Below are 20613 nucleotides of genomic sequence, written 5' to 3'. Positions count from 1 at the left end.
CAGCCTGTTCTACACTCCAAACATCAAAGTAGATATTTTGTTTTGCATACAGAATGTTGCTGCTTTTAAAAAACAACACCACTATTTTTTCTCTTCCTGAGTCCCAGTTTTCCTCCTAATTTTTTTTCATATCTGAGATAAACTGTTTAATCGGGGGTGGGGATGGGTGGGCTCAGTCAAGTGAGAAAGAAGAGTTTCACCCCATCTCTGAGCTAGTCCATTTAAAAACTGGTTAGTTTTTCTATATTAAGAAAACTTTTTGCATTTAATTAATTTTAATTTATAGGAAAAATGGTAATACTCTTTGATGAAATATTTATATTTTTCTAAATATGACAGCAATTGAGGATTGCATGTAAAATTATATATTTGTAATTCTGCCAAATGATACATTGGTTACTGACCAAAATAAAGAAATAACTACCACAGTTCTGTCTCAAATCACCAAAGCAACACAGTATGTTATATCAGTGCTACAGGAAATGCCAGGGAAATGTGAAAAATCATAGACTATGATACATAATTACACACTGCTGCTTTTCTCTTTATTTTTATGTCTTTGCATACTGGGACTTTAATACATGGACCTGCCTTATTTAGAAGCTTAAAGTAACTTTTAACTTTAATCAACTTTGCTCATGTTTTGTCCTTCAGCTACAATTAACCTGACAATATTCTATGCATTCTCTGTCTGCTAAAGTAAGTAAGAAATCTATCTAAAGAAAAATTCCATACATATATAAAAAGGATAAAATTAGCACAACTTGCAAAAGAATTTACCAGATCCTCTAGCAATCTTTGCTATTCCCTGGAGCAGTGGCGTTTTCCTTCCTTTTCCTTCTGCTTTTCTAAAAGTTTCAGAGTCTGGATTTTCCAGCACATTTCTCTGGTTCATTTGTTGTTTTCTTGATAAAATTGGCTTTGGGAAACCTATTAAAAACATTGGTTCATTAATTCACATGTTTTAGAAAGATTAAGATAGGGACAATCTTAAATCAAAGTAATTTAGAAACATTCCTACGTTGGAATAATAAATGTAGAAGGCTAAAGAGATTCTAATAATAAAGAATGCAAGATGCATTTGGAAAACACCGGGAAAGAAGAATGAGTTTGATCTTTTTCCCCTGAGAAATGGAGTTAATAGACAAAAATTATTTAGATCATCTTGTTATTAATCAGCCTTTTATGACATTTAAATTTGTAAGAAGAATTTGGATTGTGCAAACAGATGAATCACAGTATGTTCAATTAAAAGATCTTTTGAGCATAGAATTAGTTGCATCAAGAATCCTAAATTATTAGTAATATTGGGTATACTCTTGATTTCAAATTCAAACACAGAGTTATTTTCTTATTTTATTTTAAAATACTGGTAATCAAAGAGTCATCTTGCCTTAGATGGAGTTACATTCAACTTTTAAAAAATGCTGATTTTAAATCTCTTGCTTTGTTGTTAGCAGATGTGCAGATGAAGTCTTCAACCACAAGGTTTAGTTTAGTTTAATCAAGACTGGATAATCACAATTTATTCTATATGAAATACCTCTGAATGTAACTAATATTAGAAGAAATACACTCTCCAAAATAAATCCCCACGGATTCAGTTCTACAGAGACATTTTTCTGAACCTACTAGATTCCTGTAGCAGCTTAGCTATAGAGTGAAAAGTTGGGGATTTCAAATCTCTCCTCCCAGAAGCCTTCTGAGTTTCCTCAACATAGCTCCACTTCCTACTTTGGTGTACTAGCTTGATAAATTTCTGCTATCTTCCAAAAAAAAAATCACAGCTGACATTTGTTCCTTAAATCAATAAATAATAGAAAGATATGCCTAATGTAACTTTTCCGGCATATTAATTTTTTTAAAAATGAAATAAATTGTATAGCATCACCTTCTGGTCTTGAAATACTGAGGCATATGGGTAGCTCCTTCTGCCCTCAGCACGTTTTGGGAGATAGACCAATCCACAAAACAAAATCAATAAAATTAAACTATGAAAAATGGAAAACTAGAAAAAGTGTTTTTTAATATTAAATTGTAACTTGCAAGATCCTGCTCTGGGCAGGATCCGGTACGCCTGTACCGGGGCATACCACCTGTAACCCACCATTGGTCTGGGGTGTTATATGATGGGTGCCTGCCTATTTGAATTCTAAAATCCCAGAGCAATTTAATTTCTTCTTTTTCTGTGAATTTCTTTATTTTATGGTACCACCAGTTCTTTCTGGCAGTCAAATGATATTTCTTGCAGATTTTCCAATGCACCATTGTTGCTCTTTTGTCATGCTGTTGTTTGTAGTCAGTCTGGGCAATCTTCTTGCAGCAGCTTACAAAATGTCCACTGTTTCTTCAGCTTCATTGCACAGACAGCACTTACTTTCTTTTGTTGTCTTCTCAATTCAGACTTTGTATGCCTTTGTCCTTAAGGCTTGGTATTGTGCAGCCAGAATTAGTCCCTTGATCTCTTTCTTCAACTTTCCTGCTGTTAGCCATTGCCAGGTCTCATTATTATATGTTTTTCCTGCTATTTTTTAAAATGTAGTGGCCTTGTAGTGCTTTGTCTTCCCATGCCTACGTTCTTCATTTGGTCCTTCTTGTAGGCCAGTTTGATATCTCCAGTAGTCAGTAAGCCTTCCTGGTATACTAACTTCAATGCATCTTGTTCATTGTCCTTCAGATATTCTTCTAAAGCCCTCGTTTTTCTTCTAATGTACTTCCAACATTCCACGCTCACCTATTTGCCTTGATAGGTAGAGTTAATGTCTGTTAATGTCACTGTGAGGACATGAAGGACATGATTCATTGTCATTATTTTTTCCTGTTTTCCTATCAATTGCTTTTAGTTCTGCTTGAATCCAATCCTCTATTCCAGCTGTGTATCTAGTGACTGGAATTTCCCAGGTGTTGATTGCCTCCATTGAGTTTGGATATTAAGATCCTTCACTCTCTTTACCTCTAAATTCTTTTTTCTTAACTTCAGTATGCTTGATGTTGTCATCTTGAAGGAAATCCAGGTATTTGTAGTAATCATCTTCATCTAAACTCTTAAATGTTATTTTCAGGGGGCATCTTGCCCTTCAATTTTCACCATTTTACCTTATTTGATAGTGAGTGTGGAACATTTGTCCAATTCAAACTCTATTTCAATATCTTGGCTATATATAAGGACAGTATTGAGCAGCGATTCTATTTCAGATGTTGTTTCTCCATACAGCTTCAAATCATCCATGTAAAGGAGGTGGGATAGTCTGGCAGATGTTTTTGATGTTTGATAGCCATGGCTGAGTTATTAAATATTGTTGACAGAGGAAACAGTGCAATGACAAATAGTAGTGGTGATAGTAAATCTCCTTGAAATATTCTTCTCTTGATATTAACCTCTCCTAGTCTTTCACCATTGTCCTGCAACTGTGTCTTCCATTGTGCCATGGATCTTTGCATAAAGCTTTAATGTTTCCATTGATTCCTATTATTTCTAGGCACTTTATTATCCAGTCACATGGCAGAGAATTGAATGCCTTTTTGTAGTCAATCTTTTTTTTTGTATATATTTATTTGCAGTTTTTCTTTAACCAACGTTTTTTGTGGACAGTGTAACGATTAGATTAACATATTTTTCACACAATGCTTACAGTAATAATACAATTACATATACAGAATTTTTATTTTCCAAAGTCAATATATTCTTCTATGTATCAATCTATATTATATTATTTTCCAAATTTATATTTCTTTATTTTTCCCATTTGTTGTGTTCTTACCTCATTATTTTTAAACTATACTATTTTCTTTGAGTTTTTATCACTTTCCCCAAAAATATGTGTAAACATCAATCACATTTCTTCATACAATATACTTATTAACCCCTAATATTTTAATATTATAAATATCACTCAGTGTTCCACATTTTCAATATCTCAATTTTTATACATGCCAATAAAGCCATTTTTCAATAAGATTTAATCAATCCCAATAATCATTATTGGTTCTTCAAAATTTTGTGCCCATTTTATCATACAATTTTTAACTAATTCTGTTTCTGAGTCTATTTCTATCAATACATTGTACAACCTTTTTATGTGCATTTGACCCTGATCCCTGATTTGTTTTATCAAGTTATCCTCACTTTGCATAATACCGGATTTCTGGTCTTTTTTCCATCTAGCCTGTAACTGACCATACTGGAACCAGGTTTGAATTACCCTTTCATCTCTTAATACATTCAAAGATTTCAACTGCAGCGCACCTCTATCCATACTAAGGAGTTCTACATATGTAGTTAGATCTTGTTTTTGTTCTATACTTATATTCTCTATAGCATGTCTAGGCACCCCCCGCAAAGGTATTTTGTCGTTTAACCTATATTGATATTTTTTCCAAACACGCAGTAAGGCATTCCTTAAAATATGACTTTTAAAGATCTTGTCGACCTTCTTGTCATATATTAAGTAAGCATGCCAGCCATATACCAAATCATAACCCTCAACATTCAATATTCTATCCTCTGTTAGGTTGATCCAATCGCTAATTGTTGCTAAGATGCTGCTTCATAGTATAATTTTAAGTTGGGCATTTTTAAGCCTCCTCTTTCACGTATATCTTGCATTATTTTAAGTTTTATTCTTGGTTTCTTTCCTGCCCAAAGTTGTTAATACCTTTCTGCCATTCTTCCAAATTTGCGTCTTTTTTAAGCATTGGTATCATTTGAAAGTAGAATAGAAACTTGGGCAAAACATTCATTTTAACTGTTGCTATCCTTCCCAGCAAAGACCATTGTAATTTTTTCCATTTATTCAATTCTCTCTGTATTTTATGCCATAATGGTTCATAATTGTACTTATATAATTTCCCATTTGAAGTTGTAATACAAATTCCTAGATATTTAACCTTTTTTACTATCTCACATCCTGTTACTCTTCCTAATTCTTTTTTTTATTCGTAGTCATATTTTTAGCTATCATCTTTGTCTTCCCTAGATTTACTTTGAACCCAGATACTTGACCATATTGGTTAATTATATTCATTAGACCTATAAATGATTCCCCCGGCTGAGTTAAAGTTACAACCAAGTCATCCGCAAATGCTCTCGCTCTATATTCGTAGTGCCTAATCTTAATTCCTTGTAGTTCGTCAGACCCACGTATTCTGTTCAATAACAATTCCAGGGTTAAGATAAACAATAATGGAGACAAGGGACACTCCTATCTTGTTCCTTTTTCAATTTTAAAAGATTCTGTTAAGCCTCCATTAACTATAATTTGTGCTGTCTGTTTCTGGTATATTGCTTTGATAGATTGCATGAAATGCTCTCCAAACTGCATCTTTTGTAGTATTTTTATTTAAAATTGCCAATTAACTTGGTCAAATGCTTTCTCCGCATCTAAGAATAGAAGCACTGCCGGGACTTGGTTATACTTTCCCAAGTATTCCATTATATTGATGATTTGTCTTACATTACTTTTCATTTGCCTTCCCTGTATAAAACCAGATGGATCATTGTGAATTGTTTGTTGCGCAATTGGCATCAACCTATTTACCAATATTTTAGCAAAGATTTTGTAGTCTGTATTAAGTAATGAAATAGGCCTATAGTTTTTTGGCTGGGTAGGATCCTGTTCTTTTTTTGGAATCAATGAAATAAAAGCTGTTTTCCACGATGGCGGGACCCTGCCTTCCATTTGAATTTTATTAAATAGTTCCCTAAGAGGTTCCATCATTTCTAGTTATAACTTTTTATAATAAACTGCTGTCAGGCCATCTGTGTCAGGCGCTTTACCAATTTTTAACTGCTTAATTGCCAGGAGGATTTCCTCTACAGTTACAAGTTGATTCAATCTTCCCCTTTGCTCATCTGTAAGTATAGGAGTTTTCTCTTTCTCCAAATATCGGTCTATATCTGACCCTTGTATTTTGTCACCAGCATACAATCTGGTGTAAAATTCTAAAAAAGTCTTTTTAATCATATCCTGTTGAAAAACTTCTTTCCCTTTATATTCTACTTTCTCTATATTATCTGGTCCGACATTAACATATTGAACTGTCCTCACAGTAAAGTAATTATCTCTTTTGTCTTCTTATCATCTGGTTTAGACATTAACTCCTGCTTTTTTTTAATCTCTTCCTCTAATTCCCTTTGTTTTTCCCTTTGTCTGCACCTATAAACATTGTTCAAATTTATTAAAATGCCTCTCATGTATGCTTTACTTGCGTCCCAAACCATTTCCATTGATATCCCCTTATGCACATTAAAAGCAAAATATTCTTTCAATAGTTTTTTACATTCCGTAACATTTTTCTCATATCTAAATAGATTTTCATTTAATCTTCAAGACCTCCTGGGTCGGTCTCCATATTCAAGTTCCATCCAGACCGGGTTGTGATCTATTAAAGTTCTCGGGCATATCTTAGTCTTCTTTACCCTGGAAAAAAAATCATTTGTAATTAGTATAAAATCAATTCTGGAAAAGGATCGATGCCTATCAGAAAAAAAAGTAAAATCCCATTCTTTAGCATTCCGTTCTCTCCAGATATCCCTCAATTCAAAGTCATCCATCATGTCAAAAAAAGATTTAGGTAATCTTGTTCGTATTTGGGTATTTTGCAAAAGCCTCTTCTTGTCTTGAACAGGATCCAGTGCTCCATTCTAAACACCCAGTAAAACGCAGGATCTGTAGCCCCATTGTGTTAATTTGGTGCGAAGCAACTTATAAAATTTTTCTTGTTGTTGATTGGGAGCATATATTCCTGTTAAGAGTATTTTATTTCCTTCTATTAATAATTCAATTGCAATATATCTACCTTGAGGATCTGCTTCAATTAATTCAGCTTTTAAGTCTTTTCTTAAATATATAACTATACCATTTTTCTTCTCCGGAGCAGATGCTACAAAATGCGATCCCAGTCTTGCATTCATCAAGTATTTCTGGTCCTGCGTTCTAATGTGTGTTTCTTGTAAGCAAATTACATCATTTTTAAATTGTTTCAAGTAGTGAAATATTTTTTTCCTTTTTTGTGGTGAATTTAAGCCATTGACGTTCCATGTTAGAAATTTAGTTGTCATCTTTAGCACACTGAAGCTTTTAAAGAGCTGCCTGGAAATCTTGCTGGGACTTTACCTTCGGTCTAGCTCCTCCCACTGCTTCTGTGTTCATGTTTATATTATCTTGAATTGCCATCTGGACTTGTTGGGACACTAATTCTTGTTCTTTACGTTTAGTAGCCGCGCGGGTTTGTCTTTGTTCCATAATTTCTTCTGTTTCCTGCAGTAAACTCACAACCCTAATTTGTTCCTGGTTATCTTGCTGCCTGGGGTCCTCTGTCTCTTTTCTTTCTTTGGGACCTGGAGATGGAGGGCGTCCTGTTTTTAGTACCATACTATAGAAATCTTTTGCCTTCCAAACAGAGTTGAGGCGATGTCTTTCTCCCATGTAGTTCACCACCAATCCGGCTGGGGTCTCCCATCTGTATTGAATCTGGCGCTTTCTAAGTTTGTCCACTAGAAATGCATAATCCTTTCTAGATCTCAACATTTTGGGGGGGATTTCCTTCAGTACTATCACATCTTGACCTGCCACTTGCAGTTTGTTTTTGTAGGTTGCTTGCAATATTTCATTCCTAATTTTCCTGGTGACAAAATAGATTACAATATCTCTTGGCAGTTGTCTTTGTCTGGCAATCCATGAATTAATGTGATAACTTTTGTCAATTTGCCAGAGGCATTCGGCCTTTGGCTCCCCAGTTAATTGAACAAGAGCGTCAGCAAACATCTCTCTTAAGTCTTCTTGGGTATGTTCCTTCAACCCCCTTATGCTCAGGGCAAATTCCGTTGTTCTATATTGCATCATCGTAAGCTCCGCCTCTGATTTATCAATTTTAATTTGTGCCTCCACAAGTTTGTTATCCAACTTTGTATTAGCCTCATTAATTTCTTCAACCTTCTCATCAAGAGATGCCACGTAGCCAAATAATCCTTTAAATGCCTCAACTATATCCTCCCTTATCTCTTGGTTACGTGTTTGGATTAAATCCTTAATTCCAGATATTTCATCAGAGACATCTTTAAAGGCACTTGTAATTTTCCCCTCCAAGACAATTGCCTGTTCTTTTAGTGCATTTTGTAAGTTATTTTGTAGAGCCTCCAGTGTCAGGGTTTGTGATTGTGTTTCCACCAGAGGTAATAAAATTTGCAACTTTGAAGTTTGTGCTGGTGAACTGCCGGCACTTTTTGAAGTATTGAATTTTGTCTGTTTAGAGGCCATTTCAAAATATTCAGATCAGGCTTTCAAACAGCCAATTTGTCCAGTCCAGAAAGTCCAACTATTCTTTGAAGTCTTTCAGCCACACTAACAGGCACTTAACAAGTGCTAATCAGTTTCCCACTTCACTTTCGTTTTCAACACACCCTTTGTTACTCCGGTGCCATTTTTTTTAAAAAAAGAAGTTCCTTTTAAATTTACAGAAAGAGATATAATCTACGGAGTTAAGGCTTGTACTTGCAATTTGTTGACCTCCTGGTTTGCTCTGCCTGCTTCTTATTCAGATGTAAAATAGACTTGAAGTTGCAGGTGTGGACGCTTCCTTTTGTTCTGCAAATGCAGAAGCGTCCTGTGATGAGATCGTCGGGCTTCCTGGGGAGCTCGCACCTTTCACGCCACAGAATTGCTTCTGGGGCCACTGGGAGACTCTACTCTCTGCCAGACTGCTCACCTCCCCCCCCTTTTCCCTAGGGGGAGGTTTTCAAACTGCTGGACAGCTGATTTATGCTATCCTGGCCGCTTGTTATTCAAACACGGGCTGGCGTTCCCAAGGGAACGTCTTCCAAGGACAGCGGCACCACCGGAAGTCAGAATTTCATCATTTATTGATTTTTTTGGTGATTCTTTTATGTTTCTCTCTTGGAATCTTATGTCTTTCTAGCATTTTACACAGACTGATTGTTCCCTCTGCCTTACCCTTTATCTCCTTCTGCTGCATCTTTTAAATATCCATCCATAACCCTTTCATTATTTTTTAAAGATCTTCCTTTTCCCCCTCTATTCTAAGCTCTTAAGAGATTGTCTATTTGACTTTTAGTATTTAATATTGCTGTCTTTCCATTATTTTTATCTGCTTTTTAAAATTTATTTTTCTTTGTCCCCTCCACCACTCATTCTAATTTCTCATCTGTCTTCTGTATGTTATATTCATCTTTTCCCACCATTTGTTGAGAGCCTTCTACTTCCACATCTTTATCTTTAAATATTCCCATCAACTTCTTTGTCGCTATTTTTATCATTTCTTCATAAAACTTCATTGTCCCCTGCTGGTCATTTTCAAATGCGCTAATATACCTCTAATATCCCAGTATCCCAATATCTGAAAACTCAAGAAAAAATAAATTGTTAATAAGATTTGGTCAATTCCCAAGTTATTCCTCCAAGTCCCTTAAATTTCTAATTCTTAGATGCTATAAATTTGTGCTTTTCAGTCTTTATAATTTCCAATTTACACCTTCCCAATTGTCCAGATTTTAAAGTCTTATTTATCTTTTCTTCTTTCTCTCTCCCCCCCCCCCCAGTGATGTTGATAACCCAAATCCAACTTAGCCAACCAAGTTTCTTCAAATCTTTCAAATCCGCTTTTCGGTGTACAGTTCCAATGAAGTTTTAGTGTTTAATTTAATTTGCCCTAGGAATCTTCAAAAGCTCAGGAAATATTTCCCAGCATCCAAATAGTCTACTAAAATAAAGTCTAGGTCAGGTAGCTTTCCAGATGTTGTTTACTTTCATCACTTTCCTTTCAATTTTACACATAGCAGTAAACTTCTTCCTCCAGTAGAGCTCCCTTGCTCCCAATTCCAGCCTTCAACAGAGTGTAAAAGTCGAAAAACAGCTGATTGTCATCCAGTCAAGGGAGTTAGAGAATTTAGAAAAGCAATTTCTCCAAATAGTCACTTTTCACAATATTGTTTGACTTTTCCAAGCTTTCAATGTTTTAAATCATCCTTTAGGTTTTTCTTTTACTTCTAAATCTTTCATTTTTAATCTTCCTTTTTAGTTTTTAGTCTTTAATCTTTCTCCATAAATCCAATCACAGCTTTTTTAACATTTGGAGATCATTTTTTGCAACTTTTAACTTAGGTTAAATCTCTAAGGTAACAGTTGGACATTTTCTCACCCAGTTTCATTGCTCTGTCCATACACCACTCCAGTACAAGATCTTAGTGTCCCGATTGTGACTGATTGTTCCATCAAGTCACTGACCAAAAATGGCCATCGTCCCTGCTCCCATTCAGGAGAGCTTTCTTCGGATCAACAAGGAATTTGTGGTTTCCTTGTGATAGATGAAGTGCCTCTCCTTTCTTCACCACCCTTCCAGGGCAGCTTAACCCCATGGGGGTCTCGTAGCAAGCAGTTGCTGGCTGCATTTCATGGAGCCCAGCAGAGCCCAGCAGAGCTCTACTATTTTCCAGCCATTCTCTATGAAACATCAACCGGAAGTGTACTTCTTTTGGTAGTCAATCTGTGCCACATTCAGTTGGTCTTCCTTCTCTTGCAGTTCTCCAAAACCATTTTGTCTATTAGGAGTTGATCTTTTGTTCCTCTCCTATTGGGGCAGTTTCCTTTCTGTACAGGTGTGTGGTGGCACAACAGTTCCCACGTCACCTGGAGGAAATCGATTATCTAGACCCGCGCCAGTCCGGTTTCTGGCCCGGTCACAGCACGGAGACGGCCTTGGTCGTGTTGGTGGATGATCTCTGGAGGGCCAGAGATAGGGGGTGTTCCTCTATCCTGGTCCTATTAGACCTATCAGTGGCTTTTGATACCATCGACCATGGTATCCTATTGCGCCGGCTGGAGGGGGTGGGGGTGGGGGGCACCGTTTTGCGGTGGTTCTGCTCCTACCTCTCCGACCGGACGCAATGCATGTTGGCAGGGGGGCAGAGGTCGACCCTGAGGCCGCTCACTTGTGGGGTGCCGCAGGGGTCGGTCCTCTCGCCCCTCCTGTTCAACACATATATGAAGCCGCTGGGTGAGATCATTCGTGGTTTTGGGGTTGGATACCATCTGTACGCTGATGATACGCAGCTGTATATCTCCACCCCGAACCACCCCAACAAGGCCGTCAAAATGATGTCCCGGTGCCTGGAAGCCGTGCGGGTCTGGATGGGGGACAACAGACTCAAGCTCAACCCCTCCAAGACTTAGTGGCTGTGGCTACCGGCGCCCCGGTTCAACCAGTGGACTCCATCGCTGGCCATTGGGGGCGAGCAACTGGCCCCCGTGGAGTGGGCGTGCAATTTGGGCGTCCTCCTAGATGCCCGGCTGTCGATGGATGACCATGTGGCAGCCGTGGCGAGGGAGGCGTTCCACCAGGTCCGCCTGGTGCGCCAATTGCGCCCCTTATTGGACCGGGACACCCTTCGCACAGTCACTCATGCGCTGGTGACGTCTCGTCTGGACTACTGCAATGCTCTCTACATGGGGCTCCCCTTGAGATGCACCCAAAGACTACAGCTGGTCCAGAATGCGGCCGCGCGGGCTATCATGGGGAGTACAAGATACTCCCACATAACACCTCTCCTGCGCGAGCTGCACTGGCTACCTGTGGTTTTTTGGGTGTGTTTCAAGGTGTTGATTACCATCTTTAAAGTGCTCCATGGCACAGGACCTAGCTACCTGCGGGATCGCATCCTACCGCATACATCCCTGCGACCAATTCGCTCTCACAGGGAGGGACTCCTCCGGGTGCCATCCACCAAGCAATGCCAACGGGCGGCGCCCAGGAGTAGGGCCTTCTCTGTGATGGGCCCAACCCTCTGGAATGACCTCCCCCCCGACATTAGAACCACTACTGACCTCCGCTCCTTCCGTAAGAAACTCAAGACCCACATGTTCCAATTAGCTGGCCTAGCCCATCTATAGTTCTATTTTTATCCTCCTGGCAGTTATTTTTAATTTTTAATTATTTTTAATTTTGGGGTAGATTTTAGGGGTTGATTTTAACGTTGTTCTTAATTGTATTTTACTGTACAGTTTGTATATTGCCTCCTCTATCTATATGTATGTATGGTGTTTTTTACCCTGACTGTACACCGCCCCGAGTCCCTTTGGGGAGAGGGAGCGGTTTATAAATTTAAATAAAGTTAAGTAAAAGGTGGAAAGAGATTGTTTTCAACTAGATGTTGTTGGACTGCATCAGCTATCACATCAGTTAGCGATTTGCAAGATGTTGGTAAGCAAGTAATTGCCCTGTAGTTGCCTGGTACTGCCCCTTTTTCTAGATCTTTCATTATCAGGTAGCTTTTCCCAGAAGTTAGCCATTCTTCAATTTCATCTCCTTGTAGTATGTTGTTAATCTGCTTGGCAATACCTGGATATAGTCTAGTTAGATGTTTCAATCAAAAACCATGCAGTTCATCTTCACCTGGTGCTGACCAATTCTGGTTCTTCCTTGCTCTTTTCTCTGCTGTTATTATTAGTTCTTTCTTTTCAACTTCTGCATCTTTTTTATTTCTTTGGGTTATCACCTATCTGTAATTCAGAACTGCACTGTTTCTTCCTTGTCAGGTACTGACTGATTCATTGCAATTTCTCCACTGATGGATTGGTAGAAATGTTTCTGATTGGATTGAAATTGGAGGCTCTGCCTTTAATTTGCAATTTGAGTTTCATATCTGCTGATATTCTTGGCTATAGTTGTTATTTGCTTCTTTATTATTTCCAGTGCTTCCTTGATCTTCCTTGTTTCTAAGTGGTATGTGTTAATTAGGTTTTCTTATTCTTCAGCTTCTTTTCTTTCATCTGTTCTAGCTTGCTTGTGTCTGATTTTCCAGTCTAATCTTTCATTTTTGTGGTGCACTTTGTTTTTTTCTTCTTTGTTGATTTTGCCTCCCAGATATTAGTTGTAACTGCAGGAGTGCCGTACTTTAGTTGGTTTGTTTCTTGCAGTGAGTTGGTGCTTATATTTGATATTGCAGAATTTGCATCTTTTAATGCTTGTGCTGTTTTTTTTGGAACAAGCTTCAATGCAGGTAGCCTTATTCCGAACTTTTTGTATTGTTCTAGATATTCAGTTATACCTTGTTTCAATTCTTTTACTTCATTAGTTAGAGGCCTTTGTTCTTCCTGAGGCAGAAGAGGGGATGCTTGGTTTCCAAATAAAAACAATTGTACATCTCAACTGGATTTCTCTGCTGTCAATTCCTCCTGGTTTGCCTCTATATTCTGAGTTTCTTCTGGCCAGGCTTTGATTTCTTTGCTCTGGGTAAACTTTTTTAGTTCTTCCAAATCTCTTCTGTGAGTAATTTATTTCATATTATAAATCAATATTGATTTGGTAGCCTCTATTCTATTTTTTCTAATTTTGGATGTGTTCTTTTTAGAACTGGTGCATTCGTTTCAAATATCCTCTTCTTGTTGGACTTGATCTGTAATAACAGATCCTTATTTCTTTGTTTTCAATCACTGTATATTTGCAATGGGTAAATACCCTTTCTCCCAGTAGTTTGCAGCTGCTGGCCCTGGTGCTCAGCCAATAGTCCTGAGTCCTGTAGCCCATTTTTCACCAGATATCCAGAAACTCAAACATTTAATGTGGACCTTATTAACTTAGGTAACTTGGGCCAGTATGGCTTTCTGAAATTTATTTCTCACCATATTTTTTATGGGAGAGACACTTTTTGACTCCTCTGATAAGACCTATCCTGTATGGTTGAATCTCTGGCATAGTTCTCATCTTCCTCAGAGCACATAAGCCACACAACTACATCAAGCTTCAGTGGATTGTTGTTGTTGTTGTTCTTCTTCTTCTTCTCCTCGTCCTCCTCCTCCTCCTCCTCATTATCATCATCATCATCATCATCATCATTCAATTGTATCACAGCGGCCAGTTGTTTCACCGGATTTGGCATTGATTACTAGTCGGGCCTCACCCAGGGGCCTAGGACGTCGTAACGTATTTTCGTAATATACATGCGGATCCAAGCAGTGCAGCTTTTTGCATTTGACTGATGGTGATTTTGTCAAGTTTTAACTGTTTTAAATGTAATTCCAGTGCTTTTGGAATAGCACCCAGTGTGCCGATTACCACTGGAATTACCACTGCTGGTTTGTGCCATAATTGCTGAATTTCAATTTTAGGTCCTGGTATTTCGTGATTTTTTCATGTTCCTTCTCGTTGACTCTGCTATCACCTGGTATTGCGATGTCTATGATTGTAACCTTATTTTTCTCAACCAGTGTGATGTCTGGAGTGTTATGAGCAATATTTTGTCCGTTTGTATACGAAAATCCCATAGAATCTTGACCATCTGATTTTATATCTCTCAGACCAGCGTGATGCTGCCACTGCGGGCCAGATCTAAACACATCACAGGATGGATCTGGCTCATGGCCCTTGAGTTTGACATGTCTGATCTAGAACCCACACAAGAAATTGATGTCATGGAATAATTCACGTTTAAAGATAGTAGGAAACATCTGGGATGACTATGTCAAATATAAGATAATACTTTGCAATATCTACTTCACAATATATACATACACCTGAAACAGATATTTATAAAACAATATGGCCCAGATGCTTTAGAAACATAAGGGAAATCTTGAAGAGATATATCTGGAATCTTAGAATCCTTCAGAGATGCAGAATCTTAAATGAAATCAGCAATTCAATTTTATATAGAATTGTGGAAAAAGAAAGAATATTAGCATTTGTTATATACCTGACAAATGAAATACTACAAATATAAGAAAATTTGTTGTTATGATCTAAGAATGATATCAATTTATCAGAAATACAATTGTATATCTACTGCACCCCTCAAAAGTTTTTTTCCCAAAAGGTTGGCCATCAGGTTTCTTCCATTTTGGACATTCATATGTTCCATGCAGGGGTTCAAGATGTTGTCACTACATTGGCCTCAGGTATCAAATTATATATTGATGACATTATACCTCAAATTGTCAATCAAAAAATCACTCCTAGTGGTTTCACAAAAATCTAGATAAGTTCTGTTTGGCAGAAAAGTGATAAGATTTAAAATATTTTATGATGAGTAAAATATGGAAAGTTTGAATCTTATAACTTTTAAATTTGCTGGGCTCAATAATGGGATTGGGCTCACTAGAAAAAGGTCTGTTCTTTACTTATAAACTTACTGTATATCATTTCTTGCATAATGTACTAAGTGGAAATAAGATATGGAATTATTCAAGTATCTTGATAAACTAAAGATAAGGTATAAATAGGAAAAAGAGCAATATTACAAGATTTTCCAACCAGAAAAATCTGAAAAGCAGACCAACATGCAAGCGTTATACTCCAGTTATATAACCTATCTGTATCACCCTTAAGATGAATGAGTTGTCTAATTGTAGATGTCCTCCAACTGAAGATGTTCCTGAACATGTTGATCTGTAAATGAGCCTCAAGGAAATAAAAATATTGCGATTTAAGTTCTCTCAACTTGTGTCTACTTGTGTCATGCTCCTTTAATTAGCTGGCTACAGGATGTCAACTGAGTTGGCCAAATAGTCTTTTCCCTTAGTTGCTTTTGTATATTTTTGTAAGAACTGAACATATAACCTTTAGTAAGGTTTGAAATAGCATTTTGCTTCTAACTGGATGATGACAACCATTATTACTACCTTTAATACCAATTAATAACAACATCTGCCTATCTTAGATGGACTCAAAAGATGCCACATCCATTCTACAAATCTGGGTGACTGTGGAACCAACCATAATAGCTATTCTGAGATTCTCCCTAACATACTTCATCCCTACAGCCAATTTTTATCACCCAGTCTTTTCTTAGCTTTTTTTTTATCATGCCCAAGTGTCCTTGACAATGGTAAATCCCTTGAAGTTCTTGTTTAATTTTATTAGATTTATTCTTGCAGTTATGAAATATATTAAAAAAATACTTTTTTATATTTAGAGATGAGCTGGCTCTCTGTGGATTCCAGAGATTGGTATGTTTCTTTAACACAGCTAAAGTTAATATTTCTTCCAATGGGTTTGGATCCAGTGTAAAAACCAGATAACTTTAAATCAGCCTAACTAAACATCTATTAACAAAGTCTACTCCCTAGGATTCTCTTCAGAGACCTTCTATCTAACAAGCTATGAAAACATCAAAATGCTTTTAAGTAACATATCTGCAACTTTGATGTTTAAATCAGCCTGGTTTATATTTATATTTTCTCTATAGGGAATCCTGGATAAGTTTCATCTTCTATCCTATGCTGAAGAAATTTTCTAGTAGAAAACATGGCTTCTATTTGTTGCTTCTTTTGTCTCACAAAGGATCCATATATATCCTCCTAGACTGTTCAATGTTGTGCTTCCATATTCCCTGTGATTTAAGAACTGTGTTATTTTTTTAATTTTTAATTTATTTAACACTTATAGTTACATATGTAATGTGTATATGTTTGTGTATGCATATGCACAGATGTACATAGTTGTATTTCACTTCTGGATAATCTTCTTTTACTGTCATTGTCAGGAAACCGTATTAAAAAGGCATTTTGCATTAGCCACAACTAGTTAGCACCTTTGCTGGAATCAGTGTTGCCTATGGTTGTGCCTGTTTTCAACAAAGAACTTTATTTTTTATAATTAGGTAAGAACCCCTAGAGAAAACAAGGCCTCTGAAATGGTTCTGGAAACCATCCAGGTAGAGGACATTTTTACCCTATCTTCTCCTGTAGATCTGGCAAATGACATTTGTCAATTAATGCTCACTAAGGCAAAAAGACACAACCATACATAAACACAGAAGGGAAAAAAGCACACACAGAAAAATGCGACAGCTGCTGTTGTGCTTACTTGGATAAAATGAAATGTATATTGGTATGGGATTAAGGTGAAATTTAAAGGCTTAGAATTTGTGCACAGTATTGTTATATAGCAGTGTTGGCGAACCTTTTCGGCACCGCGTGCTGAAACGGGAGCATGTACGCACATGTGCAGGAGTGCTGGAAACCGGAAGAGCAGTTTCCGGGCCCGCATGAATGCTCTGTGAAACTGAGCTTCCGGTTTCCAGTGTGCGCATGCACTTGTAACTTGGTCTTCAGGTTTCTGATGTGCATACATGTGCAAAGAACAGTTGGCCGGTGTGCATGTGGAGAGGAGCAATGGGCGACGGTTGGCATGCCAGAGAGATGGCTCTGCGTGCCTCTTCCACCACACATGCCATAGGTTCGCCATCACGGCTATCACTATTTTGTACATGATTCCAATATTTTTTTCTTTTTTGGAGTATGTTTTATTCTTTTTATTTTAGGTTCTGGCGAAAGCAGTAAATGTCTTTCTACTCTTAAATGAATTTTGGTTGAGGATTTTTCTTTAGTATAGACCTTAACTAACCCACACACTGGAAAAAAGTTGCAATAAAGCCCATTGGACTCTATAGCAATCTTTTCACATGAAATTGTTTAGTGTGTGGCTAATGCACAAAATGTTCTGGTCTCCAAAGAATAAGTGGACTTTTGGAAGAGGTGAACTGTCTACCTACCTCAACCTGACATTGCTTTCCAGCAACTACAGGTAGTGTATAAAATATAGAGACACAAGAGGGAGAGAGAGGAACCATTAAAGTTCTCATTGTGCCCCCCCCTCCCGATTTATGGTTTATGTTTTGTAAGTAGTTGATAAATTAAGAAAGCACCTGACCTATTATCCTGTGGCAGATGAATTTGGTCAGGAGCCTTTGGTGAAGATGATGTCAAAGACTTGGCTCCAGAGCCATTTGCTTCTAAAATATTAGGTGCAGTTGTGATGAAATTCTCATTGTTGTTACCAAATTGTACTGAATGTGATATAAGTATAAAAATATCAAATGCATACATGCAGAGAAATCATATTAATTACATTTACATTTAGTTTGAGAATAAGGCTGAATAATCAGAGATCCCTTTGACTCAAAAAAAACCCTCTCCAATATTATCATCAGGTTAATCTTGTTACAGTGACAAAATTATTAAATGCATGGGGAATTCTTATATTCAGGTTATGCATGTAAAACTTTTTGATCTGAATTTTTTTCAGTTCTTCATTCTGAAAGCGATACCCTACAGTAAGGAGGGTAGTATTTTATATATTTATCACAGTTCAAGAAGAGTTTTTTGAGGCATGGGTGCCCAACCCCCAGTCTGTGGATGAGCACTGACTGTGCAAACAAGCAAAGCTCCATCTGTGGGATTTAGGCAGCACACAATACCATGTCCCCTCCGGTCCACGGAAAAAACTCTCTTCACAGAACCAGTCCCTGATGCCTAAAAGGTTGAAGACTCCAGTTTTAATGGATTTTATACATGACTGTTTTCTCCAGACTAATAGACTATATGACTGCTTTTTATCAGAAGACTCTTTTATGTGCTTATATAACTCAGCCTTATTATAATTTCCTGTTTTGCTTGTTTTTACACTTATTGCCTATATTGCCTTATTGCCAATAGTCTATTAAAACTATTGATTTTGAGAGTAAATGTTTCTTTAGATGAATCAATGATTTTGGCCATTAAACGTATTCTTTGCAAACTATCTTTTCCACAATTCCTTAATTTTAAAATCTCTTTAGTTCCAATCATGTGCATTACAATTTATTTTCCAGAATATTTTTCCATACATACCTTGCATATCTTTTTGGGGGCCAGACCCACTTTTTTCATTTTTTTTCATGCTTGAGCTTGATTTTTGCTTCTGTTTAACAGATGTTTTGCCAATGGCAGGAAATTTAGCTTCTGATTTATTCCCATGAGATTTTACATTGGATTTTGGATCACTTCCAGAAATTTCATCAGACGGGGTCTGGTAATTTGAAAAGAAATACTTAACTATTAACAATAAAATTAATTTTAACAGCCCATATATCGGTATTAGGAGAATTACTCTTTCTTCTTCTGTTTAATGTTAATTGAGGCAAATGTAAGTCTTTCAATTAGGATTATGGCTGGAAAAATTAAACTCCTTTTCGTCAAATGAAGAAATTTCCTGCCTCTGCCTCTGCAACAGATATTAATAGCATTAGAAATACTTCGGCTCAAAATTATTTTTCTTTTTTTTTTAATATAATTTTATTGTTTTTACATTTAAAACAATGCAATGCTGCGGGGTCAGGGTGATCATATATTCACATTATGTACAGCTGGTTTCAACCATTAACAGTTATTCTACTTAATACATTGTCTATCCTTCTGTTCGATCGCCATATATACATTTGTTCCAGTCTTGTCATCTTAACTTATACCAGTCATAAAATCTATTCCATACCTCAAAATATTCTGATTCCCCTTTATTTTTAAGTTCCAAAGTGAGCCTATCTGCTTCTGCACAGGCCAACACTTTTCTGATTATATCTAGCTCTGATGGTGTATTTTCTTTTTTCCAATGCTGTGCATAGGTTATGCGCGCTGCAGTCAGTATATGTATGATTAGATAGAGTGTATCTTTCTTAAACCCCTCCGGTATTATGCCTAGGAGAAAGGTTTCTGGTTTAAACATAAGGCTCAAAATTATTTTTCATCTTTGTTTATGAAAGTACTGTAAATTGCAGCCCAAGCGCCTCCGTCTCCAATGTGGCATCCAATACACCATCTACTAATATTGCCACTGAGATAAACCCTACTTTTTTTTTAAAGATTCTCTGAAGCAAAAATATTAAATTGGAATGTAGCATGCTACAATGATACAGCATCAATTTAATTTCCATTTAGAACCCATGTAGATATCAGAAGGATTTTTAGAAAATAAATAAAGTGGCAGCTGCAACCTATTACCAGTATTTATTTAGAAGTGTGTCCACATGCCCAAAAATAAAGGTATGCTAAAATGATAGGCAGATGTTTTTAAGATGTTGAGCAGTCTAGTAATATTTGCCTTCTATTAAGTATTATAACTAACCATATCTTCCATTCTAGCCACTTTGTAAGAATGGTTGTGATATATTTTAAATATATATATTTTCAAAATTCTAAATAAGCTTAAAAAGGTGGGAAGCCTCTACTCAAATTCAAAAGATCTCCAAGTATGTTGCAACAAAAATTACTGTTTTTAAAAAAAAATACTTTTATAAATATTACTATTCAAATTCCCTGTTCTAGGAAATTTATTCCATAAAGATTGTGCTGGAGCTGCCTTGGTGCTCATATCCTTCAATTCTTACTCTCTCAAACAGGGCCACTTGGAAGCATCTTGGAGGACATATGCACTTCCATATTATTTAATCTGTCCATCAGAACAAGACGGTAAGGATCAGAATGAGCAAAACAAGTTCTCCTACCATAATATATTAGAATGAAAGAAACTAATAAAAACCTTTCATATCTCCTAGGTCCATTGGATCTGGGTGGCTAATAAATTCAAATTTTAAAAAAATCAAAAGAAATAAACTTAGTCTAAACTCTCATCTAGAAAGAAATTGCTCTTTTTTTTTTCCCCAGAAAATTTTATTGGTTTTTTTAAAACATTTACTAGGAAAAGGGTATGTGGAATAATATACAAATTTTGGCAGTTGCAAGTATGGCAGACGCCCCCTCCCTCCAAACTCATAGTATACATCTAGGTATAAAACATTAATACATAATCATGTAAAATCAGCATATAGAAATAGAAGTTTTCAATCAA

At 36.8% G+C, this 20613-nt stretch overlaps 1 protein-coding gene across 1 annotated transcript in view; it reads right to left on the bottom strand.

Moving 5' to 3' along the window:
* The window catches only part of MARCHF10 (membrane associated ring-CH-type finger 10), a 98486-nt gene that overhangs the window by 42000 nt on the left and 35873 nt on the right, over positions 1-20613 (bottom strand). Inside the window, exons 5-6 of the mRNA XM_081971250.1 lie at positions 18621-18798; positions 781-930 (exon numbers count right to left, since the gene is read on the bottom strand). Of these exons, the coding sequence (XP_081827376.1) occupies positions 781-930; positions 18621-18798 (328 nt within the window). The remainder of the gene's footprint in view (positions 1-780; positions 931-18620; positions 18799-20613) is intronic.

The sequence above is a fragment of the Natrix helvetica genome (genome assembly GCF_964273705.1).
Source record: "Natrix helvetica genome assembly, chromosome: Z".
NCBI classification, from domain to species: Eukaryota; Metazoa; Chordata; class Lepidosauria; order Squamata; family Natricidae; genus Natrix; species Natrix helvetica.
The sequence above is the reverse complement of the archived record's forward strand: the minus strand, read 5'-3'. Positions and strand labels throughout refer to the sequence as shown.